This window comes from Hemitrygon akajei, chromosome 29 (assembly GCF_048418815.1).
Source record: "Hemitrygon akajei chromosome 29, sHemAka1.3, whole genome shotgun sequence".
Lineage (NCBI taxonomy): Eukaryota > Metazoa > Chordata > Chondrichthyes > Myliobatiformes > Dasyatidae > Hemitrygon > Hemitrygon akajei.
The window spans coordinates 14,180,033-14,206,666 of record NC_133152.1 but is presented as its reverse complement, the minus strand read 5'-3'; the positions used below and the strand labels follow the sequence as shown (position 1 = coordinate 14,206,666).

The following is a 26,634-nucleotide window of genomic DNA, read 5'->3' as shown; positions in this document are numbered from 1 at the left end:
AATGGACCTTTAAGTATTATGTATAGTATAGTTTATTATAATTACATGCAGGAAATACAATTTGTAAAAGTCTTTATTCGTGGTACTCTTAATACATTCTTTTCCAATGAGTCAATGCCAGCCATGTATCCTCTGACACTGTACACCCATGAAGTGTTTGAGAGGCTGTCTCGTCAATGTTCAAGACGTAGCAGAACCCGAGACTGTAGTCCTGCAGCACAAAGCATCGCCAGCGGCTGCACAGAGCTTCCTTGAGCACGTACTTCTTCATCCTGGAATTTCGGCATAAAGTCAAAGTGAACTTATTATCAAAGTACGTATATGTCACCATATACGACATTGTGATTCATTTTCTTCCAGGCATTTACAGGAAGATAAAGAAATACAACCGAATTTATTTAAAAACTATACTTAAAGACTGACAACCAACCTATGTGCAAAATGCGCAAGTTAAATAAATAAATACTGAAAACATGAGTTGTAGGGCCCTTTAAAGTGAATCTACAGGTTATGGAATCAATTCAGAGTTGAGGTAAGTGAAGTTAACAACTGATTCTGGAGCCCGATACTTGCAGGGTAACTGGTCCTGAGCCTGGCTGTGTGGGATCTCAGGCCCTTGCACTTCCTACCCAAAGGTAGAAGTGAGAAGACAGCATAATCTGGATGGTGGGGATCATTGAAGATGGATGCTGCTTTCTTGTGGCAGCGCTACTTGTAAATGTGCTCAAAGGTAGGGAGCACTTTGCCTGTGATGGACGTGGCTGTATCCACCACAGTCTGAAAACTTCCATTCCTGGGCATTGGTGTTTCCATAAAAGGCCATAATGCAGCCAGTCAGGATACTCTACTGTGCATCCATAGAAGCTTGTCAAAGTTTTAGGTGACATGCCGAATCTACACAAACTTCTAAGAAAGTAGAGGCACTGTTGTGTGTTCTTTGTGATGGCGCTTATGTGCTGGTCCAAGGAAGAACCTCTGACACGATAATGCCAAGCAATATAAAGTTATTGATCCTCTTCATCTCTGATCCCTAATGAAGACTGGCTCAGGGTCTCCTGTACTCAATAATCAGAACTTTAGTTTTGCTGCCCTTAAGTGAGAGGTTATTACAATCTTCCTCTTATATGCCAACTTATCACCACTTTTGGTGATGACACCAACAACAGTGGTGTCATCAGCAAATGTAAATATAGCATTGGAGCTGCAATTAGCTACATAATCATCGGTATAAAGTGAATAGAGCACATCCTTGTGCACCTGTGCTGATGGAAATTGGGGAGATGTTGCTAATCCGAACTGACTTGAGACTGCAAGTGTGGAAATCGAGGAACCAGTTGCACACGCAGGAATCAGCGCCTAGGCGTTGGTGCTTATGTGTTAGTCTTGAGTGTTAAATGCTGAGCTGTAGACAATGAAGAGTATCCTGATGTAGATTTGCATCTTTATTATCCAGATGTTCCAGTGCTGGGTGAAGAGCCAATGAAAAGGCACCTGCTGTTGACCTGTTGTAGCGGCAGACAAATTGTAGTGGATCCAGATCTATGATGTGATGACCTCTATAACCAGTGGAGCAGACAGTGTCAGTGGAGAGAGAAAAACAGAATTAATATCACAATTGGATTGCTAGTTCTAATACAAACAGAAAAAAAGCATTATCTGAATTTGTTGAATATTACATTGAGTCCTGAAGGCAGTAATATACCCAGATAAAAATTAAATGCTGCCAGGTTTATTCTGACCATTCAAGAGGGTAGATACAGATAGATTAGTGCGGGATTGGGATGGAGAATTAAAGTGAAGTTCAGGAAATATGTGGATTACAGATTATTTTAGCACTGCGTGTAGCACACCGCTACAGATTACAGAATAGAGTGCTTCGCAAGCAGTCACCCAGTGCGTAATCAGTTTCTCTACTGAAGAGAAGGCCAGATTGTGAACCAGGTGTTGCCTTCCAAAAATTCACAAGGTTTTCCTTGTGTTCTCTTCCTGCTCTTTCTCTGTATTTTAAAGTCTGATAACTGATTACAGGTATATAGGACCCTGGTCAGACCCCACTTGGAGTACTGTGCTCAGTTCTGGTCGCCTCACTACAGGAAGGATGTGGAAACCATAGAAAGGGTGCACAGGAGGATGTTGCCTGGACTGGGGAGCATGCCTTATGAGAATAGGTTGAGTAAACTCAGCCTTTTCACATTGGAGCAACTGAGGATGAGAGCTGACCTGATAGAGGTGTATGAGACAATGAGAGGCATTGATCGTGTGGTGAGTCAGAGGCTTTTTCCCAGGGCTGAAATGGCTAACATGAGAGGGCATAGTTCTAAAGTGCTTGGAAGAAGGTACAGAGGAGATGTCAGCGTTAAGTTTTTTATGCAGAAAGTGGTGAATGTGTGGAATGGGTTGCCAGCAATGGTGGTGGAAGCGGATACGATGGGGTCTTTTGAGCATCATTTTCCAGTCGTCCAATATCAACTTTCACCTCTCTTTTATTCTTTTGATATCCTGCTTTATGCTATTGGCTACTCTGCCCTCATATTTCATCTTTTCTCTTCTTACAGCTTTTAAGTTGCTTTCTGTTGGATTTTAAAAGCTTCCCAATCTTCCAATTTCCCACTCACTTTTGCTACCTTATATGCACTTACTTGGCTTTTATTCCCTTGTCAGCCACAATTGCCTACCTCTGCTATTTGAGAACTTCTTCTGTGGGACATATCTATCCTGTGCCTTGTGAACTATTCCCAGAAACTTCATCCATTTCTGCTCTGCCATCATCCCCACCAGTATCCTTCTCCAACCCACCTGGCCAAGCTCCTCTCATGTCTCTGTAATTCCCTTTATTCCATATTGATACTGATACATGTGAGTTATATTTCTCCTTCTCAAACTGTAGTGTGAATTCAATCATATTATGATCACTATCTCCTAAGGGTTCCTTTATGTTAAGCTCCCGAATTAGATCTGGGTTATTACACAATACCCAGTCTAAGACAGCCTTTCCCCGCGTAGGCTCAAGCACAAGCTGCTCTTAAAAGCCATTTCGTAGGCATTCAACAAATTCCCTCTCTCGCGATCTGACACCAACCTAATTTTCCCAATCCCCTTGCATAATGAAGTCCCCTATTACAATTGTGTCATTACCCTTATAAAATGCCTATTGCAGTTCCCTTTGCAATCTCATCCTCCACATCTTAGCTACTATTTGAAGGCCTATATATGATTCCCATAATTTTTTTTTACCCTTGCAATTTCTTAATTCTACTGACTAAGATTCAACATTCTCTGACCGTATGTCACCTCTTTCTAAAGATGTAATTCCATTTCTTACCAATAGAGCCACACCACTGCCCAGACTTTCCTGCCTGTCCTTTCAGTACTATTCTTTGATGGTAAGCTCCCAACTATGGCCGTCTTTCAGCTGTGACTCAGTGATGCCTACAATGTTATAACGACGAATCTCTAACTGCGCCACGAGTTTGTCCACCTTATCCTGAATGCTACGTGCATTTAAATACAGCATCTTCAGTCCTATCTTTGTCACCCTTTTGAATTTTGCCTCTATGGTACAATTTAATTCATTGCTCTGTCTGCATTTGTACTCAACCATTGGCTTGTCCTTCCTTACATCCATCATCTACTTGTAAACCTGCTGGCTCATCCTCAGCTCTATCATCCTGGTTCCCATGCCCCTGCCATATTGGTTTAAACCGCTCCCAACAAACAGCTCTAGTAAATCTGCCCTCAGAGTCAAGTGCAACCCATCCCTTTTGTACAGGTCTCACCTGCCCCAGGAGAGGTCCCAATTATCCAGAAACCTGAATCCCTGCCCCTGCTCCAATTCTTCAGCCACACGTTTACAGTATCTGCCACCTCATCCCTCTCCTACCCTCACTGTGGCGTGGCACAGGCAGCAATCCCAAGATTACTACCTTTGAGGTCCTGCTTCCCAGATTCCTTCCCAACTCCCTGTATTCTTTTTCAGCACCTCTTCCTTTTTCATTGCCACCGATATGTACCACGACTTCTGGCAGCTCACCCTCCCTTTTCAGAATATTGTGGACACACCCAGAACATCATGGACCCTGGCACCTGGGAGTCAAACTACCATCCGTGTTTCCTTTTCACATCCACAGAACTGCTTGTCCATCTCCTGAATATAGAGTCCCCTATTACTGTTGCCATCCTCGTCAGTTCCCTATCCTTCTGAGCCATAAGGCCAGACTCCCCCCTGCAGCCCACGGTACTCAAAATGGAGTACTTATTGTTGAGGGGGATGGACACAGGGGTGCTCTCCACTATCTGATGTTTTCCCTTCCCTCTCCTGACAGTTACCAGTCTGTCTCCTCTAGCCTTGGGCTGACTACCTCCCTGTAGCTCCTGTTTTATCACTTTCTCTAACAAGCTGAAGGTCATCAAGCTGTAGCTCCAGTTTCCTAACATGGTCTCTAAGGAGCTGCATCTTGATGCACCTGGGGCAGATGTGGCCATCGAGAAGGCTGGAAGTCTCCTGGAAATCCCACATCTGACACCCAGAGCAGAACACTGGTGCTATGTATATATGCTATCTTATGTACAGTATTCGAATTTACTGTGTTCTTTATTGTGTTTTTTTGTGCTGCATTGGATCCACAGTAACAATTATTTCACTCTCCTTTACGCTTGTGTACTAGAAATGACATGAAACAATCTTGAAACTAATTTTTAAAAATTCTAGATCAATTTATTCATCAGTAATAATGACCATGAAATGCTTCTGATCCACTAAAATTCTCCAGATGTTAAACCTGCTATCGTTAACCAGTTTTCTGACTTCATTATGGCTGGATTTTCTTCATATTCAGAAATCTTATCAATCTCTGTCATGAATGACTGGGCCTCCACAGCTCTTCATGGTGCAGATTTACAAAGATTCACCATCTTATGTGTGAAGAAATCCCTTCAAATTTCATCAAATCTCAATCCTAAATTCTTATCTCTTTTCAGTGAGCCTGTAGGAATTTTGTAATCTTTAGTGAGACTGTATCTCATTGTCCTAAATTCTGGAAAATATGGGCCTAGCCCACTTAATTTCAATAAAGACACAGACTTTCAGTATCCCAAAGACTACTCATTCACCTGGTAATTTGACATACCATGGGCTCTCTCTCCCTAATAAGGGAAACTACTGATGGTAAACTAATAGATTGGCCCAATACTCTGCTATCTAAACATCTAAGATCTCAATAGTTCAGTACCTGTCTCAAGGGTCTTGTTTTCTGAATTCCCTTTAATGCTCCAGGGCCCTAGATCCTGCACTGCCTCCAAGAGTCCAAGAGATCCTCCTCCTTTCACACACTGACAATTTCTATGCTCACATTAAACTAAAGGCACAAGAGACTGCAGATGCTGGAATCAGAGGTCTCAACCCAAAATGGCAACTATCCACTTCCACACATTTCTTCCCACAGATGATGCCTGACCCACTGAGTTCCTCTAGCATCCTGTTGTTTGCATTTTTAAACTAAATTGGGGCCTTGGTTTGCACACACTAATTCATTGTAATCCTAATTCCCCTGCTGTCCTGAAACTCATGATTTCTGGTTCCCATGCTTCCTTGAAACTTATTGGGTTCACTGGAAATTAATAAATTATATTGGTAAATTGGTTTTATTATCGTTACTTGTACCAAGGTATAGTGAAAAATGTTGTTTTGCATGCCATACATACAGATAATTTCATCACATGAGTACAATTAGGTCTTCTGAAGCATTCCTTCATGATCAAGCGTGGTACGGCTGAGATGTTGATGTAGAACTGTTTCTCTCCCATTAGCTCATTCATGAAGAAGTCCTCAGTTAAAGGTTCCAAAGCATCCAGAGGCTGGATAGGGAAAGGTTCTTCTGCCCAAACAAGAACTATAGTTGGCATGGAGGAGTCTAAATTCAAGGATGTGCTGAGTTTCTAAGGGGTCTTTGACTCTGATCATTGGAGGGTAGGGGCTAGTCATGGACATTGAAGGAGGAGGGATTGTGGGCAATGTTGTGGAGGGTGGGGTCATTTTGGAACAGCACTGGGGAAGTTTGAATGGGGGGAGGGCAGCATTGCAGGGGAGTCAATTGAAGAAACCTAGAGGGAATGGATTGAGTTAGTATTGGGTATGTTCATTTTGGAGCAGTAATGGAAGAAGTTGATTGGGAAGAGTAATGATGGAAGGACAAATTGGACAACAATGAGGGAGAGTTAATTGGAGGCAGCAATGAGGGAGCAGTTTGAGTTACTAATAGGAAGGGTTGACGGGATGGCGTTGAAGGTGCTTTAACTGAGGACATCATAAGGGAAGGAATTATTGGGGAAGTTGATATTATTCATCTGGGGCAGATTGGGTAGAGAAGCACTGACATTGATATTGAGGATATGGAAATGAAAACTGTATCATGTTGGGGTGCATAATTTAGGGGTCATGGGTGTTGGAACTGAGATCACCAGAGCTGCGAGGACGATGTTGAATGTGGAGTGCACTCTTATTTCAGTAAGTTTCCCACTTAGCTGCACATCTTACAGCTTGGTGTCTTGGGTTTAAGAGCATATTCTCCCAGGAGTGACCTGCAGCAAACATCCCAGAACAAAGTCCGAGTTCTTGCCCTAAAGCAACATTGCAGAGGGGGAGGAAAGAGAGCACATGGTCACCTGACATAAAAGTCACACCATAAAACAAAGCTTTTGTTGACAACTGTTTATGCCAGATTCTATTGATCTTCAATCATTTACTCAGAAAAACAAGAGCTGTGCAATCAAATTTGTAGATTTGTTGAGTAATAGTGCTCAACTGTTATTTATAATGCTTGTTAGTTCTTTAATTCAGACATGTTTACCACTTGTATCTCCACTCAATTTACAGCACTTCTTAACTCCTGAATTAACATTTTGAATGCATTGTCTGAAAGGAGTGAAGAATTAACTAAGGTTGCAAACAAAATGTTTTCTGATGAGAAATCGTACAAGAGATGAAAATTGCTACTGAATTTTATTAAAGAAGCTGGTGAAAACATTTCAGCTGAACATTGTGAGAATGATCTAAAGTGGTTTAAAGATTACCTGTGTGTTATATCTTGAAGTCATGTTTATCTGGACTAAGTAACCTCTTCTAATAGACCATATATAATTTGCCCTCATACTTCTCCTCCCTTTATTTCATAATCTTCAATTGGCTTCTGAAGATCTTGATGATCATGGTTGTGTCATCCTGCCTTTAGAATACTTGTCTTCTCTAGGATGCTTCAGCCATGAGAAATATCCCTTCCACATCTACTCTGTCTAGGCCTTTTAACAATCAATGAGATACCTTCCCCCCCTCCCCAATCCTTCTAAATTCAAGTGAGTACAAGCCAAGGGCCATCAAAAGTTCCTTGTATGTCAACCCCTTCATTCCTGGAATCATCCTTGTGAACCTCCTCTGAACCCTCTCCAATGCCAGCACATCTTTTCTTGGATGAGGAGTTCAAACCTGTTCACAATACTCAAGGTGAGGCCTCACCAGTGCCTTATAAAGCCTCAGCATCACATCCCTGCTCTTGTATTCTAGACCTCTTGAAATGAATGCTAACATTGCATTTAGAAACAGAAAACCTACAGCACAATACAGGCCCTTTGGCCCATAAGGTTGTGCCGAACATGTCCCTACCTCAGGAATAACTAGGCTTACCTTTAGCCCTCTATTTTTCTAATCTCCATGTACCTATCCAAAAGTCTCTTAAAAGAACCTATCGTATCTGCTTCCACCATCATCGCCGGCAGCCCATTCCACGCACTCACCACTCTCTGAGTAAAAACTTACTCCTGACATCTCCTCTGTACCTGCTCCCCAGCACCTTAAACCTGTGTCCTCTTGTGGCAACCATTCCAGCCCTGGGAAAAAGCCTCTGACTATTCACATGATCAATGCCTCTCATCATCTTATACACCTCTATCAGGTCACCTCTCATCCTTCTTTGCTCCCAGGACTATCATAACATTGCCCTTTTGACACAGCTTTTTCTATTTCCTATTATAATCAAGGTCATATTACCCTTGCAGTTTCTTAATTCAACCCACAAGTGTTCAACACCTTCCAATCCTATGCTACATCTTCCTACTGATTTGATGCCATTCTTTAACAGCAGAGCCACACAACCTCCCATGTGACCTTCCTATCCCTCTGATACAATGTGTAACCTTGGACATTCATTTCCCAGCTACAACCATCCTTCAGCCATAATTTAGTGATGGTCACAACATCATACCTGACAATCTGTAATAGTGCAACAAGATCATTGACCTTATTTCTTATTCTTCATGTGTTGAATTTCCCCATGGGGATGAATAAAGTATCTATCTATCTTATTTCTTATGCTCTGCGCACTGAGATATAACACTTGGAGTACTGTATTTGCTACCATTTTTGATTCTGCATCCTTAATACACTGGCTGCAATTTTGTCCTAACATCTGCCTGTCCTTTTTGATAGTCTGACTGCACGCTATCTTTGCTTTTTTTTTAACCATCCCTCCTATCCCGTGCGTTCACTTCGGATCCCACCTCCCTGCCAAATTAGTCTAAACCCTCCCCAACAGCTCTAACAAACCTGTCTGCGAGAATATTGACCCCCTTGTATTCAGGTGCACCCCTCACGTTTGTACAGGTCATGTCTCCCCAGAGGAGATCTCAATGAAACCCTGCTCCCTGCACCAGCTTCTCAGCCACGGATTTATCTGCCAAATCATCCCGTTTCTACCCTCACTGGCACGTGGCACAGGTAGCAATTCAGAAATTGCTACTCTGGAGGTCCCGCTTCTCAGCTTTCTGCCTAGCTCTCACTAGATACTCTCTTCAGGACCTCTTTGATTTTCCTTCCTATGTCATTGGTACCAATATGCACCAAGAATTCTGGCTGCTTTCTCTGCCCCTCCAAAATGGTGTGGACGTGATCCAAGGCGTCCGTGACCCTGGCTCCTGGGAGGCAACGTACCATTTGGGTGTCCCGTTCACGTCCACAGAATCTCCTGTCTGTTCGGCTGACCATTGAGTCCCCGATCACTACCGCTCCCCTCTGCTCCCCGTTTCCCTTCTGCACTCGGGACTCAGCCTCAGTGGCATTCCCCTGGCAGGTCACACCCCACAACAGTATCCTGTACTTATTATTGAGGGGATAGCCACAGGGGCGCTCTCCGCTTACTGGGTATTCACATTTCCATTTCTCCTGACAGTCACCCAGCCACTCACCTCCTGCAACTTAAAGGTGACTACTTTCCCTGAAACTCTGATCGATAATCGCCTCACTCTCCTGTACAAGCCGAAGGTCATCCAGCTGCTGCTCCTGATCTCTAACACAGCCTTCAAGGAGCTGGATTTTTAACAAATATAAATTTAATTAATAATACTATGTAAAAGTTGAAAATTACTATAATTATATATGTATATTAAATAATTAAATTAATTAAGTAGGGCAAAAGCTGAAATGAAAAATAGTGAAGTATTGTTCCTGGGTTCAATGTCCATTCAGAAATCAGGTGGCAGAGGGGAGGAAGCTGTTACTGAATTTCTGAGTGTATGCCTTCAAGTTCCTGGACCTCCTACCTGATGGTAACAATGAGAAGAGGGCATGCACTGGTTGGCGGGGGTCCTTAATGATGAACACCGCCTTTTCTAGGCAGCGATCCTTGCAGATGTCTTGGTTACTACGGAGGCTAGCACCCATGATGGTGCTGACTAATATGACAACTCTCTGCAGTTTACTTCGATCCTATGCAGTCGGCCCCTCCCCATACCAGACGGAGCCTGTCAGAACGCTCTCTACGGTACAGCTGTAGGAATTTTCGAGTGTTTTAAATCTCACCAAACTCCTGATGAAACATAGTGGTTGTCTTGCCTTCTTTATAGCCGCATCAATATGTTGGGACCAGGTTCGGTCCCCAGAGATAGTGACACGCGGGAACTTGCTCCCTCTCTCTACTTCCGATCCCTCTATAAGGACTGGTATGTGTTCCTTCGTCTGACCCTCTCTGAAGTCCGCAATCAGCTGCGGCAACGCTCAACTAGCTGGTATATTTAGCAACCACCCTGCTAACCATCTGTATTCAACATAACACACAAAATGCTGGAAAAAAAACTTAGCAGGCCAGGCAGCATTTATGGGAAAAGGTACAGTCGACATTTCGGGCCGAAACCCTCTGGCAGTCGACTGTATGTTCTTCCATAGGTGCTGCCTGGCCCTGCCGTGTTACTCCAGCATTTTGTACGTGTTGCTCGGAATTCCGGCAGCTGCACATTTTCTCGTTTGTGTATTCAACATAAGTGTGATTTTGTAAAGGCCAAATCCCAAATAAATGGAAGAAAGGAAGAGGAACTTGTCCACACGCAGTGATCTTGTATAACGTCAGCTCATTGACCTGAGATATTAACTCACACCGAGTGCTCCTGGACGGCGGAGGATTTTCAATCGCCTCCGTCCTTTGTGCGGCTGAACCTGCCTCCTCCGCGCTCCCCTGACCGGGAGTCTTCGCGGGGAACGCGCGTGCGCAAGCTGTAACAACCATGGGCAGCAATCGATCCAAATTATTTAAAGTGAAGAGCTTGAACAAGGACACAAAGTACGGTATCGTGGCCCGCAACTTGGACGAGCTGTTAGAAAAAGGATGTAAGAAATTGCAGGTAAATTTTTAATAGATCGAATACAAAAGAACCTGAATAACTGAAGCGGGATCGGCTGTGAGCAAGCAACCCGGAAATGTCGTTCATTTCTCTAATGTTGAATTTCACGTTCTTGAGTTGGCTTACTTTACAAACTTTCATTGTCATTAAAGAACGATGTCTTCCGTACTTGGTAGCACGGTTTATTGGCTTATATATTGGTTTTAGATTCGTTTAAAGTTGAACTGGAACAAAGTCCGAAAGTATGACACCCTTTTCTTTTGAATCGGGAGTCGGGTCCCAGATCAGGCGAGAATAAAGGGTCTCTTGCCACTCAGTTTGAAACATCCTTTGGTTTCCGCAAATTGGGCATCATGATTAGACCATCGTTTCCACCAGTGTTACAATCTATCCGAACCTATAGATGTTAATGAGACCACCCCATCCGGCAGTCGCTGTTTGCCTCACTAAGTGTTTCCGACAGTTTAGCTCGGATTCCAGCATCTGGAGCCCCTTGTTGCTCCAGTCTTGAATACGAACACGCCACCAGTTGGTGTTCACCGCTCATGCTTTGCTAATGCAGCTCATCAAAATAGTAAACACCGATGTGAAGCTGAGGATAATGTGGTTACCATACTACCTTTTCCCATCTTCCCCAGAATGAGCAGGATCTTGCGCATTATAACACAAAAAACCATTCAGCCCATCAGGTCCAGGCTAGTTGCAATCAGTCCCAATGCCTGTTTCATTATTTCTCCGGAATCCTGTCACATCTTCTCTCATACTGTTCTTCTGGCTTTTTTTCTCACTCGCATGCACAGATAGTGACATATTGGAACCAAAATAGATAGAATTTAAATATTTGACACAAAGCAGTCAGGGCTGCGGGGAACTGACACAGAAGAGGAGTTGGGGTCAGCATAGATCGGGCATAATCATCTGAAATGGTCGGGCAGCATCGAGAAGCTTGTGATTCTTCTAAGCCTGGAAGCTTACAGATTGTGTAATCTGCAAATTGAGGAACTGGCCGCCATTTCAAAACATTTTTATAAAAATAATAAGCAATACTGATCAAATCCTCAGTATGGCTTGGGGTTCAAAATCCTTTCCAGAAATTTGAACATAAAGCCATAGTCGAGACTTTGGTCACTGAGGTGTGATCTTTTTGATTCAGCTACAAGTCAAGAATATTTCTCAAGTTTGACATCTTGTGAAATGATTCGTGAATAAACGGGGAGAAATCTGTCGTTTGGCTGTTATTGAGAAGAAATGATCACGTTGCTGTTTGTCAGAGTTTGCTATCTGTAGAATGGCTGTTGTAATTCCCACATAACCACAGTGTCTGCTCTTCTAAGCTACTTTACTGAATATAAAACACATTTGGATCATTAATTATCATGAAAACCACTATGTGAAGGCAGATTTTTCTTCCTCCATTTCTTCTTCTTTAGGATCTAGGATGACATGCATTCACTCCAGATTACTGGGACTTGAGAACGGTGTTAAGACCAATGTCAGACCCACAGACTGTCAGAGGTGGAGAAGGAGGTTCTCACCTAAGAGGTTCTGTGTTCCTTCCTATGTTTACACTGGGCTTCTGCATTCTCTGGACAAGGGGACTCAGATTTGCAGTATGATGGAAAACCCTTCAGATGTTTACACTGTTCTTCTTGATAATCCGTTACCAGGACAGAGCCCAGAATTGTGGCATGTCCATCTGAGTCAGGCAAACCTGCTTAGGGTTGGCTCCAAAGATTCAGCTCAGTTGTGACCAGATCATAACTTGGACAATGACTTGGAGCTTGGCCTGCAAACATGTGGCACCTTTATGCTGTAACTCCAGGACTGAAATTGGAGTGACCTTGGTCCTGGAGGGGACATTGCATGTAAACTTTTCCACTTGCCTCACAGACCAGCTCCATTCAGCATAAAGGAGAAAATCAATGTTTACAGAAACCACTATAAATCATTTACAAAGCTGCTGACAAAAATGAAAAATGGAGACAGCAAGGATCTCGACCAGCTGCAATTTGCTTATCACCACAATTGGTCTGCATTGGATGCAATCTCACTGGCTCCGCACTTGGCCCCGGAACACCCGGACAATAACAATACTTTCATCAGGCTGCTGTTTATTGACTACAGCTCAATATTCAACACTATCATACCCTCAGTCTGATCAACAAGCTCCAAACCCTAGGCACTATAACCGGATCCATGATTTCCTCACCATGAGATCACAGTCAGTGTGGATTGGCAACAGGATCTCCTTGTCGCTGACGATCAACACTCACACCTCAAGGCTGTGTGCTTAGCCAACTGCTCTATTCTCCCTACACCCACGATTGCGTGGCTATGTACAGCTCAAACCGCATCTGTTAATTTGCCGATGACACAATTATTGTTGGCCGAATTTCAGATGGTGACGAGGAGGACCGAGATAGATCAGCTGGTTGTGTGGCATTGCAGCAACAACCCTGCACTCAACACCAGTTAGACCAAGGAATTGATCTGCCGATTTCAGGGAGGGTAATTCAAAGGAACACAGACCAGTCCTCATTGAGGGATGAGAAGTGGGAAGGGTACACAGTTTCAATTTCTTGGGTGTCAGCATCTCTGAGGATCTATTGGACCTGGGCCCAACCTACTGATATATTTCATTTGGTGTTTGAGGAGCATTGGTATGTCACCAAAGGCATATAATTTTCTAATTCTGTATCAAATTCTTACAGGTGTACCAGAGAGAGCACTCTAACTGGTTGCATCGTCATTTGGTATGGGGGGGGGGGGGGGAGGGACTCTACAGGATCAGCAAAAGCTGCAGAAAGTGATAAACTCAGTCAGCTCCATCATGGGCACCAGCCTCCCCATCATCCAGGATACCTGAGAAAGACAATGCCTGAATAGGTGGGCGTCCATCATTAAGGACTCCCATCACCCAGGACATGTCCTCCTGTCATTGCTACCATCAAGGAAGGTGTACAGGAGCCTGAAGACACACGCTCAATATTTCAGGAATGACTTCTTCCTCTCCGCCATCAGATTTCTGAATGGACAATGAATCCATGAACACTACCTCAGTATTTTGTTCTCTCTATTTGCATTACTTATTTAATTTAACCTTTCTTTAATATATTCTAATTGTAATTTATCATTTTATTGTTATGTATTACAATGTATTACTGCCAAAAAACAAATTTCATGACATATGCCAGTGATATTAAATCTGATTTTGATTCTGAGTCAGATGTAACACTTTCATCTTCAATGAATACATTATATGTTGATTTGAACATAAATGTTTTCAAATTGTTAACAGTGTAGCATGACAGATAAGCTGTGCCCTCTTCTAATCAGCACATTGTGACATCACACTTCAATAGATACATCCGATGTTGAGTGTCATTGAAGTAGTTCTGAAACATATTTCTTTTGTGTATCTAAGTCCTTATCTTTAGTTTTGCCAGTTTGGCTCCGAAGTCGTACCCATTGAATAGTGAATTGCACTGACACTTTTCACCAATTCTCAGTAATTCAAATACAAAATATTAAATTTTGCTCTGGTGTATTTCCTCAAAAAATAACCATGCTTTTTTTCCATTTTTGTAGATTCTCCCCCCCTCCGCCCCCAGCTATGTAATGATATATCTATGCAATCTTGGATTTGCACGCCAAATAGCAAAATAATGGTACTAACTGAATCAACTCTGTGACCTGCACTAATGTAGAGCACATCTGTCCAGAATTACCCTGATGTTTAGTTAAACTGGGCCCAGAATCTGTGATCATGCTGATTTCAATGGGAAGAATTGTGGAGTACAAAGGGAGAAATTTAGTTCCAATTTTTATTCTGGTTTTATTTAATATTTTAAAAAAATTATTAAGTGTTTTAGATATTTTCTTCTTTATCTTTAAATGAATTTTAATGAACCTCCCTACTTGTAAGTCAGTAGTGAGTCAGGTACACTTAGATTCAGGAAAGTTTTGGGTACAGCCATTCCTCAGTTTTACTAGTGGAACTCTTTAACTATTCATGGCTCTCTCTGGAGCCTTAGTTGAGATAGCCCAGTGACTACGAACCAGGGCGTGCAGGACCAAAAAGATAGAGTCTGCATATAGGAGACCACAGGCAGTGGACCCAAGTCACAAATGAATGTCTAAAAAATTAGTTAATTGAAATGACAACATTGTTTATTATATTTGATAACTACTGGTTATTGTTTTGACTAGCTGCCACAAAACAAATGTCGTGTGTGCCTAAATGAAGATGGGACAGAAATTGATGCAGACTATTTCTTAACCTTGAAGGATAACTGCGAGCTCATCATTCTGGAGGAAGGGCAAGAGTGGAAAGAAGGTAAATGAGGGTGGCTGGTGATGAACAGGGTTGGCTATTTTGGTAGAAGGTTAGTGGATGGCATGGCAGGGGAGTGGTTTTATATTTAGAGGGAACTATTCCAGGGATTTGGGTTTAGATGTGGTGGAGTGGCAATGGCAATCATTAGTGTACAGGGAAGAAGTTGAATTTGATAGTCTAGAGCAAATACGTCTTCCCTTCTTAATCCAAAAAAAGGTGATCTGCACAACACACAAAGTGCTGGGGATACTCAGCGTGTAAGGAGCATCTATGGAGGGAAGTGGGCTGTCTATATTTCACATTGAGAGTTCTCATCTGGACCTATTTGGAGTCCAGGTGAATGGTGTTGACCCAAATGTCAACTGCCCACGTCCCACCGCAGATTCTGCCTGGTCTGCTGAGTTCCTTCAGCTGCTCTAGACTCCAGCGCCTGCAGTTTCTTGTGTCTCAGAGGTGATCACCATCTTGCTTTAGCTACACTGTCTCAACACAACTCCAGTTCTCACCATTCAACAAACCCAGTGCTTTTACGTTTTGTTCGTCAAAATAGTGGACGCTAAATTTTCCACACTGTAGCCATCAACCATGTTCCTATGCACTCATATAGCCTGTCTATTTCTTGTGGAAGTCCCTTTACATCCTCCTCATTATTCACAATCCTTCAGGGTTTTGTATCACTAGCAACGTTGAAAATATGACCTCTGGTCACCTCAGCCAAATGTTTGATATAGATTGTGAAGATCCAGGGAGTAAGCTCACAAACTTTTCTAGACATACTTTAATTAATCCCCTTTTTTCTCATTAGTCTCCTATTTCTGGTATATCTTCCATGAAAACACATGCAAGTACTTGTTTAATTTCTCTATCATTTCCTTGTTCTCTGATACAAATTCTCCTAACCAGTAAAATAAAGCTCCACTTGCCTTTTCTGCTCCTTCCCGTTTAACACATCCATAGATACTCTGTTAATTTTCTGAGTTTTTTCAGATACAATTTGGATTGCTCTGGTTTACTGATAGATTTTATCCTCCTCCAGACTTGTATCCAACTTCTACTAATAGTTACTATATAAAAACTCTTCTTTTGATTTAATTTCAGCTGTCAGTCACTTTTCCTGTTGTAGTTCTTCTGTAAAGGAACTATGTTTTGATAATTATGTACTTTTGCATTGTATGCTAGGCACTGTTCCTGTTTGCAGTTATATAGGACCCTGGTCAGACCCCACTTGGAGTACTGTGCTCAATTCTGGTTGCCTCATTACAGGAAGGACGTGGAAACCATAGAAAGGGTGCAGAGGAGACTTACAAGGACTTTGCCTGGATTGGGGAGCATGCCTTTTGAGAATAGGCTGAGTGAACTCGGCCTTTTCTCCCTGGAGCGAAGGAGGATGAGAGGTGACCTGATGGAGGTGTATAAGATGATGAGACATTGATCATGTGGATAGTCAGAGGCTTTTTCCCAGGGCTGAAATGGCTAGCACAAGAGGGCAAAGTTTTAAGGTGCTTGGAAGTAGGTACAGAGGAGATGTCAGGGGTAATTTTTTTTATACAGAGAGTGCTGAGTGAGTGGAATGGGCTGTCGATGATGGTGGTGGAGGCAGAAACGATAGGGTCTTTTAAGAGACTCCTGGATAGGTACATGGAGCTTAGAAAAATAGAGGGCTATGGGTAAGTCTAGGTAGTTCTAAGGTAAGGACACGTTCAGCAAAGCTTTGTGGGCTGAAGGGCCTGTGTTGTGCTGTAGGTTTTCTATGTTTCTGTGTTCTATGTTTCATACCTATATAGTTTTATTTATTTAGATTTATGATTGAATTGCACTGCCTACAAATTAACTTCGAAGTATCTTTTACCTTTAAGTATTCTTTGCATCTACCTTCTGGGAGATCTCTGTTACGTCCAGTTGGTTGGTCAGACCAACATCTGTTCTTATTTGTTAATTCAGACATAGAATGTCATTGAGTATTGGAACAGCATGATTCCACATGTAGTTTTATGTATCAAGACACAGTGTAAACAATATGAAGGATGCTTTGCAGTTTGTTCCAGCTTCTGTTGAAATTATTGAGGGAGGGATGTTTGGATAGGTACATGGATGGTAGGTGTATGGAGGATTATGATTCTGGTGCAGATAAATGGGAATAGGCAGTTTAAATGGTTTGACACAGACTAGGTGGGCCAAAGGGCCTGTTTCTGAGCTGTACTTTTCTCTGACTCTAACCAAATTACAGAGCATCTTAAAAGGCGTTTTCTTCCAAAGCATTCATTCATGATCAAGGTTGATGTGGCTGGGATGTTAATGTAGAACTGTTCCTCTCCCATTACCTTTTGTGAAAAAGACCTCAATTAAACATTCCAAGGCATCCTGAGGGTGGATCGGGAAAAGCCTCAGCTGTCCGAACAAGAACTGTAGTTGACATTGGGATGGGTGAGCTTTTCCAGAGTCCTGTGACTTTGGTATTTGAAGGGTGAGGTCTTTCTGAACAGTACTGGGGAAGTTTGAATGGGGGAGGGCAGCACTGGAGGAGGGTCAATTGGGGCAACCTACAGGGAATGCATTGAGTTGGTATTGGGCAGATTTGTAGATTTAATGAGTAATAATGCTTGGCCGTTATTTATAATGCTTATTACTACTTCAATTCAGACATGTTTAACACTTGTATCTCCATTTAATTTACAGCATTTCTTGTCTCTTTGGATATTGTTTGCAATTCATTGAATAGTAAAGATAGCGAAAAACTAACTCGGATTGCAAACCAAGAGCTTTTTGACGAGAGTTCAGCCAAGAGACGGAAATTTCTACAGGATTATATTACATTAGCTGGTGAAAATACTTCGGCTGAAAATCGTGACGAAGATAAAAATTGGTTTGAAGGTGAACTGTGTGTTATATCTTGAAATCATGTTCATCTGGACTAAGTAACTTACTCTCATAGACCATGCATAATTTGCACCACATCCTTTCCTTCCGTTTACTCCATAATCTTCTGAAGACTTTGACCTTTGCAGTGGTTTCAGCAATCCTCCAGATCAGCAGTGTTTGTAATTAGCCTACATCATGAAGTTTAACAAATTTTCTGATTGGGTTATGCTCCTACCTTCAGTCCACACACATCTACACAGAGTAACTTTATAACTGGGATCACTAATTCACCTTCCCCTGTTCAGCTTCTTTTTAATGCTAATTGTAAAAAAAAACATTACCATCAACAGTAAACTGTATAATCCAATTAAGTCCCACCTTTATCACAAAACTCAGTTAACAAATTGCATGTAAAAAAGAAACTCACCAACTCTGACGTTAATTTTTTTCTGTAATGGGCTCAACAGTACTGGAGACACAGATGTATCAGATTTAATACAGAATTCATACTTTCATGTACTTTCATAGTAGTCAATATCTTTGTTGTTTAGCTTTATGCTTCAATGACAAATACAGAAAATGACAATAATTCCTTTAAGAAAGATCAGGAATCCTAATGGTTTGGTTTCTGGCTCACTGGCAGCTGTTTCTTGCACTCCCTTTAAATCGACTGGAGTCCTGTTCCTGTGTTCCCTCGAAACTCAATGGGGCCCTATTTAGTGTTGCTTCCTTTAAACACACTGAGACTCCACTTCTCACATTCACTTTTAATATATCAGGTTCACTGGAAATTTTATTATACCACTACATAACATCTCAGAAAAGTTAATAGTGTACTGAGGTATTGAGATCTCTCTTAATACCCAAGTACACTATTAACTCTTTTGAGATGTTATGCAATGGTAGATCAGATTTTCTTGAAAATCTTTGTCTATCACTAATGTCTTGGGCTTAGTAGATTAATAGAGTAACTGTACTTTGTGATTGTTGGCACAAATCATAGCAATAATGATAGGATTTGCTGTTTTGTAGGTGTGGAATCACGATTCAAAACTAAATCACAATACATGAGATACAACTGTGCCCATCGAATGAGAAATTATCTGAGAGAGGTATGGAATTGCAAGAGTTTGCCAAAGTAAAATTTGATCCCTAATGCTTCCTTCCCTTATGTTTTCAAAATCAAAGCTCTTAAGTTGTTATTTAGATTGCTACAATCAAATATATAGAAGGCAACACTGGAGTAGGTAAATGTATTTCATGTCCCTTAGTGTGGTTCATTTACTTTGAAAATGAATGCATGTTTGAGCAAACAGTAGAGTTGTCTGCTCCAGCTGTATTGAGCACCATGTGTTAGACTCTACACCTGTAAGATTTGGACTATTATATCTTTGAGTCAGAGTATGGAACTCATTATAGTACACTGGCTAATATTTAACTTCCAAATAAAACCATTAAGAAGTGGAACTATTGTTCACATTCTATCTTCACATTATTGTTTTTGGAAGCTAATTTTCTGCAAATTGGTTGCCATGCTTCCCCATGTTTCAAAGTACATTTATTATCAAATAATGTATAAATTATACAACCTTGAGATTTGTCTGCTTACAAGCAGCCACAAAGTGAGAAACCCAAAAGAACCCAATCGATTAAAAAAAGACCATCAGCCAAGGTGCAGATAGAGAGAGAAATGCAAATCATGTAAACAGTAAGCGCATTCATAATTGAACTGAGTGCATAGACTTCGGAGCCCGGAGCCGCCTCAGTCTCAGTTCATGAAACAGTGGGGTCAATTGCTGCAAAGCTTGGAGCAGCCGGAGCAGGCTCACCAGTCTCAGCGCAGCAGAAAGAGGAGTAAATGTTGTGGAAGAGCAAACAGCATCGGCTCAACCTTCAGCTCCAGTCCAGACATCCTGCTTTTTCAGTTATAGGCTGTACTTCATATTTTTTTCTTGGTTTTTGATCATATTGGAATGACCTGAGGCTGTGAAAAAGCAGGTACTTTAGAGAAGCTCCAGTATTATTATTTTGATCATTTCCTTGAAGCTTCCTGAGTCTTTGCTAATGTTCATACCACTATAAATAAAGAAAAATGAAAAACATCCAGGTTAGCCAGCTTCTCCCTTGACCAGACCAAATTCCTGCTTTCTTATCCCTTGGGTTTAGAATTAAGGAACTCAATATATAAACAGAAACTCAGTCAAAGGTTTGGCATGGAATTCAAAATAATTGTCACTTTTAATTAAGACTGATGTGTGTGTGTGTGTGTGTGTGTGTTTTAAAATTCAGACTTCACAATTTCTCCCATGCCCTTTCTATTCTTCTGTGGAACTGGCTTCTGTTGTAACAAATTGCATTTATATAGCTTCTGAAATATCCCAGTCACTTCACAGGAGAAGCACAAATCAAAACACAGGACAGTGCCAGAAAATTTTAAAGGTTGAAAGGTTCATTTATTATCAAAGCATGTATGCAGTATACAACTCTGAGATTGGTCTTCTCCAGATAGCCACGAAACAAAGAAAAAACATAGAAATGGTTCAGAAAAGAACATCAAAACCATCCCCCTTCCCGCACAAAAAAGAAATATAAAGGCAGATGATCAAAAGCTTGGTCTCTGAGTTAGATTTTAAAGAAGAGATGAGGGAAGAAATATTTGATCCTCTTACTATATGGGTTGCTGAAGCAGTTAACTGCATAGGAGCCTTCAACAATCATGAATCTGAAAGCATGGTTGTCAGTGTTGGACCTATGCAATCAATTCCTCGGATATATTCTCATTCACAGTTAGTCTTTTATGGGCAAACTGTATTCCCCCATTCTACTGGAGCACCATCTGAGAGTGCGCTGACCAGCCGTATCACAGTCTGGTCTGGGAATTACACAGCATCTGACCGACCTCATCATACCTGAATGGACTGTGAGGACTGCTGAGAGAATCACTGGGGTCTTCCTCCCTCCCCCCGCCACTGATCCAGCACATATACCAGAAGTGCTGCATTCACTGAGCCCTCAGCATTATCAGAGACCCATCTCACAATCTCTTTGGCCTGCTCTCAGGCAGAAGGACAAGATATAATAACAAGGAATATTAGGCTGGTTAACAGTTTCTTCCCCCAGGCTGTGAGACTTCTGAACACCCTGCTACCACTCAGTACACATTATTTATGACAGCACCAGTAGCTTTTTACTGCTGGCTATTGAACTAAATGTATTATATGCATTTTATGTCAACTTTTATATCCACAGAATATTATTTTTATAATCTGTTAATATTATTGTGTTAATATTATTTTATGTACTGTGATATATGTACTGTGTCCTGCACCTTAGCCCCAGGGGAACCTTGCTTCATTTAGCTGCACATACGTGTACACTTGAATGACAATAAACTTGAACTTGAAATCAGTTGTTTTACAGCTCCAGCGTATTTACGTTCAGGATTCAGTTTAAGAAGAAACTTGATTATTGTAAATGCATAATTTTCTTTTACAGGTTAAGAACCATTCGAAAGAACTTGGTAGAGACAAGGGGAAAATGTATGATACTTTTGTGAAAAGAATCGAGAGACACCTTAAAGATAAGCGTTTCAATGAATGGTACTTTGACAGGAAAGCAAACGCAAATGCAAATGAAGGAAGTCCGCTTTGTGATTCTGACGGATATTTTAAATGCCAGGTAATTGTTGATTATTAATTTTCTTTTACAGTAATCACTGATAAAGCTGGTCTTAAAGCGCATACCTTGTTACCCTTGAGAAGGTGATAACAAATGAGTGCCCTTCTGAGCCATTTCAAGAACCTTCGGCTTCAGAGTCACAAACCTCTGATAATAAAACTGACATTGTAACCAAAAGTGGTATAAAAGTAAAAAGGAAGGACGTATATTTTCTGTGGCATCTCTAAAGACAAAAGGAATGGATTATAGTAAATACTGCCTAGCCCGTGACATCCTCTGGTTAGTCAGAGTCAGGGGATCGGAGGAAACTAATGGGGCTAACGTGGAAGCACAGACTCCTCAGCAGTCATGGGAGAGGTTGTGGATGGGTGGGTGGCTAGTTTGTGAGGTTGCTCATTCACTGATTACCTCAGTGAGCTCCTGATGGGTGGCTTTGAGGTTTACAGTACCATCCTGACTGCTCCTTCTCCAATCATGGGCCTACAGAATATACTATCTGTGAGGCATAATCACTGTCATAACAATCAAATATTTTGCTTTTTGGGATAAATATTGCCTTAAATGTTGGTAAGAATTTATTTTTCTCTCTTGGAGTGAGGTTTGGGATCTTTCATGTCCACTGGGATGACTCTGGTCGAATCTGAAAAGCACCACGTCCATTGGCACTGCATTTTGTCAGTGCTGCAATAGAAGGTCAGCCAGAACTTTGCACTCACTTCTCTGGAATGGGATGCAAACACAAACTCAGAGCAGATCTTTTTTAATCCATATTTAGATCTCTTGTTCCCCCACTAGACACCATTGTTGTACTGTTGATTAAAGGGAATTTGAGGAGTATTGCAGAGTTTTAGCATTTTTTTTTGGATTAGAGCAAGAATTCAACTGCATTGCCTCCAAGTAACAAACCATGCCATTTAAGCAAGGTCATCAGCCAATCTCTCTTCAAGCTAAACATAATGTCACATTGAAATCAAGTGATTTGCTTTTCATTTCCAGGGGTCATTTGACAAACATTCCTGTGAGTTTTTTCATTGCATTAATCCATATAGTAGCAGGGGAAACAGAATTAAGTTCAGCACCTGGAATCTGGATCATCGGTAAGTGATGAAATCAAAACTTATTTTTCAAGAAGATTAGGAATAAATAGCTCTTTTCTGAAAACATGTTATGATGATTTGTATTTGTCAGCCTAAATTGCCATTTAAATGGTTGCCTTTGAATGTTAATGTTCCAGATACAGGAGGACAAAAGCTAATTCTCAGGAGTCTATTCAGATAAAATACCAATCCAATGACAGTATACAGTATTAGGTTTTCACAAGATTTTGAATCACTGGTCTGATCTTGGAGTAGGTTAAAGAATCAGCTGAACATCATGGGCCAAAGGGCCTGTGCTGTTCTATTTATAAAGTAAACTTAAAACTCTCTCATCTTGCCCAGTTTAAGCTGATGCATTCTCATCTGTGTACAGTATAAATGTGTTTTCTTTTCATCCTCCTGTCCAAAGTTTAATGACTTTTGCTCTTATCCATCACACATTAAAATTATTCATTCATAAAAATAACTAAATTTTGAAGTGTTCTACTTAACACTAGATCGGAAAAAAAAATTGGGAATTTTGCCAAAATCTATACAGTACAACTCTGCTAGTCTGACACAGTTAAGACTTTGGTGCTTACAGGCCTGATGGATTTTCCAGACTTTCGGGTGTTATTTACATTTCATACCCCAACACACTTCCAATTTGCTTTTTTAGATGTCATGTGGCCTTATAATAAACGTACTAATGAACTGGGTATTTAAAAGGAGCACAGGAACGAGGGGTGTTGGTGTATGGAAGTGGTGCTTGGTAATTGGGCTCCTGGGGAGTGGAAAGAAAATACAGAAAACATCACGATGACGGAGATGCAGATGCGTCAGCATTTCAGAATAACTGAACAGCAGGCTTCTAATGTAATACCATTTGCTTTCGTCAGGCAGTATTCCAAGCATATAAGAAAACCTATTTCTTCATTATAAAAACATCACCAGGTTTAGGAACCCTTCAACCATCAAGCTGTTGAACCAGCATTGATAACTCCACTCACCTGAACTCTGAACTGATTCCACAATCTATGGACTCTCTTTCAAGAGGTCTACAACTCATGTTCTCAATATTTATTTATTACTTTTTTTTTGTATTTTCACAGTTTGTCTTTTACACTTTGGTTGTTTGTCCATCTTTGTTTGTATGCAATTTTTCATTAATTCCATTTTATTTCTTTGTATCTACTGTGAAATACTCTCAAGATGAAGAATCTTAAGGTAATATATGGTGACGTGTGAAAGTTGATCATAAATTTAAACTTTGAACTGTAAATCTTTCTTGTAATATCACTTTAAATGGTAAGACATATTAAGAGAACTGGTATTAACTGGGGTAAAGACAGTGGCCCATGCCAATCTCCATGGCACAAGAGAAAAGGGAAATTACAACATGCCATTTTAAGCACTGCCCCAACCCTGCCTGGAACTGATGGATGATGGTCATTTGCCTGGAACATAACTCCACAAAGGGTTGAAGGAATGACGCTGAACTATTGCATGCAGCGTAATGTCCTAGCCACATGCATACTCTGGTAATGGATCAGTGGCCTCCAGAAAGCAGGAAATATGTTGGTGTCTGTGGAGGCTGCAAGATGTTGGCAAAGCCCATGAGTGAGGGAAGTCTGACCTGCTCCCAGGACAGGATTCGGCCTGGTGTCTCTTCAGCCCGGGTTTGAGAGGTTACAGAGCAGGCTCTGGCTCCAAGATGGCAATACCTAGTGTTAGCTTGCTTGCTCCTAATCCTAGTGGAGAACATTATTTTACGCTGAAGGACGGTGAGAGCTAATTCTCAACAGGAGCCACAAGACAAAATGAAAAATTGCTTATGTGGGGAATCTAAACAAAAATAAAACGTAAGACTTAGGAGCAGGATTGCCCATCAAAGCTGCTCCACCATTTCGTCATAACTGATACAGTATTGCTCTCAACCTTCCCTCGTAACCTTTGACACCATGACTAATCAAAAATCGATCAAACTCTGCTTTAAATATACTCAATGACTTGGCTTCCATGGCTGTCCATAGCAATGAATTCCACAAATTCACTACTGGCTGTCTGAAGAAATACCTCCACATCTAAAAAATAGAAAATACTGGAAAAATTCAGGAGGTTAGACAGCATCTGTAGAAAGAGAAGCAGACTTATCCTTTCAGGTCAAAGACTATTTGTCAGAATTCTTCAGAACCTTCTGACGAGGGATTTTCAAATTGAATTGTTAACAATATTACCCTGTTCATAGATGCTGTCCATATTACAGTTATACAATTTTATCTGTATTATCTGCTAAGGGACTTTAATTTTTAAAGTTTATTCCATAGTTTAGGCAGGGCCCTGCTTTGTTATTGTTAAGTTCCAACGTGTTCATCTATTATTTAATTTTATCATCCTTAGTTCAGTATTTTCTTCACAGAGTGGAGAAGAAACGGGTTATAATTCCAGATATCGTCAAAGCTGTGGAAAATAAGGACATGAATGATAACAAGGTTATAGAATTCTATGAACTTTTGTTTACTATAAAAAATCTGAAGCTAGTTGACATCCTCTGCCACGATAAAAGGAAGCACAATATTTCTGCGTGATTTACCTCTGATGTGCAAATGAAGGTTGAATATATGTAATGATTTTAAGAAATGATGTAATCAATACCAAATTGTGCACTCTTTTATCATTTTATCAACATGATCATTGACTGTGATTACTGTCTACGACAGATTATTTAACATTGTGGAAATAAATTAAATATTTACTTTCGTCTCATAGGTTAATCATGTATCTATTACTCGAAAGCTGCTAGACTTGTGCAGTGTGCTGGTTAAATTAATGGATTAGTATCCAAGGGCAGCATGGTAGCGTAGTGGTTAGCAGAATGCTTTACAGTATAGATGACCCGGGTTCAATTCCCGCCACTGCCTGTCAGGAATCTGTACATTTTCCCCGTGACTGTGAGAGTTTCCTCCACCGGGTGCTCCAGTTTCCTCTTACAGTACATGTACCGGTTGGTAGTTTAATTGGTCAGTGTAAACTGTATGGTGATTAGGCTAGTGTTGCGAGCGTGCCGCAACTCTGAGGGGCCGAGGGGTGCAGAGTGGCCCCCTCCTTTTTGAGAGTCGCGGGATCGCTGTTGATGCGGGTCTGGGACCCAGGAAATGAGAGAGAGACACGCAGAATCCACAAGGGGTTTGGAATGTCCTGGCCCCTCAGCGATACAAAGCCACGGAAAACGGCCATTGTCTCTTGGAGATGGAATTGTGTATTGAGTACTGTACTATTCATTGAGGCCCTCGGGGAGTGACCAAAGTGGGCTGGGTGAGGGATGGCATCATCCCAACCTGGTTGACGTCTGAGGCCCCGTGAGTGGGGATGGAGGAGGGTCTGGGGAACGACCCCTTCAGACGCACCAGGAGAAACGCTAGAAATCCCGTGACAGCGTTTAATAGCGACAGCCGGTGGGGCCCGCGTGCATCCTTTCCCGTTGCCTGGGATTGGCAGGACTGACCACGGAAGAACGGCTTAGCTAAAAAGGAAAAGAACACCCACGACATTTCGAAGGATCGACATCATAAAAAAGGAAACTCTGGCAAGTTCCAAAATCTCTCTCTTGACTCCAACCAAAGGCTGCAGCCTGAATGAACTAAAGTGACTTTTATATTTCCATTGGACAATACATTATCCCCTAGACAACGATAGAGCTATTTCTTATTGATTATTATTATACCCGCGCTTTTAGATTTAGTATTGACGATGTATATTATCTGTATGTTTGCATTGATATTATTTTTGTGTATTTTTTCACAATAAATACTGTGAAAAATAGTGCCATCAGACTTCAACGGACCTCTCTATCTTTGCTGGTAAGTGACCCAGTTACAGGGTACGTAACACTAGGATTAAATTAAAGCGTGGCTTGAAGGTCCGGAAGGGCCTACCCTACTCTGCCCTACATCTGAATAAATAAATAAACTGACTTGGTGTGGGCAGGGAATGTCAATATCCCATCTACACCATTTGAGTCAGGGA

The 26,634-nt window shown here is 41.3% G+C and overlaps 1 protein-coding gene and 1 long non-coding RNA gene across 2 annotated transcripts; one reads left to right on the top strand and one right to left on the bottom strand.

Moving 5' to 3' along the window:
- Positions 1-26: 26 nt before the first annotated feature.
- Positions 27-10,511, bottom strand: LOC140718225 (uncharacterized). The gene is made up of 5 exons (XR_012096656.1): positions 10,398-10,511; positions 9,232-9,352; positions 5,701-6,615; positions 1,258-1,556; positions 27-272 (listed from the first exon to the last, which is right to left on the bottom strand). It is a non-coding gene; the product is annotated as an uncharacterized lncRNA (long non-coding RNA).
- Positions 10,418-26,433, top strand: dffb (DNA fragmentation factor, beta polypeptide (caspase-activated DNase)). Its single transcript, XM_073031690.1, has 7 exons — positions 10,418-10,659; positions 14,869-14,995; positions 17,672-17,866; positions 18,887-18,966; positions 21,350-21,532; positions 22,529-22,629; positions 25,028-26,433. The coding sequence occupies exons 1-7, from the start codon at positions 10,543-10,545 to the stop codon at positions 25,194-25,196; spliced, it is 972 nt and encodes a 323-aa protein (XP_072887791.1). The 5' UTR covers positions 10,418-10,542; the 3' UTR covers positions 25,197-26,433.
- Positions 26,434-26,634: the final 201 nt, after the last annotated feature.

Bases quoted from the DNA above. Each gene is read 5' to 3' on its own strand.
- dffb (XM_073031690.1), top strand. From the start codon at position 10,543: ATGGGCAGCAATCGATCCAAATTATTTAAAGTGAAGAGCTTGAACAAG. The intron at 17,867-18,886 runs GTGAACTGTGTG...GCTGTTTTGTAG, and splicing joins AGATAAAAATTGGTTTGAAG to GTGTGGAATCACGATTCAAA. The intron at 21,533-22,528 runs GTAATTGTTGAT...TTTCATTTCCAG, and splicing joins ACGGATATTTTAAATGCCAG to GGGTCATTTGACAAACATTC.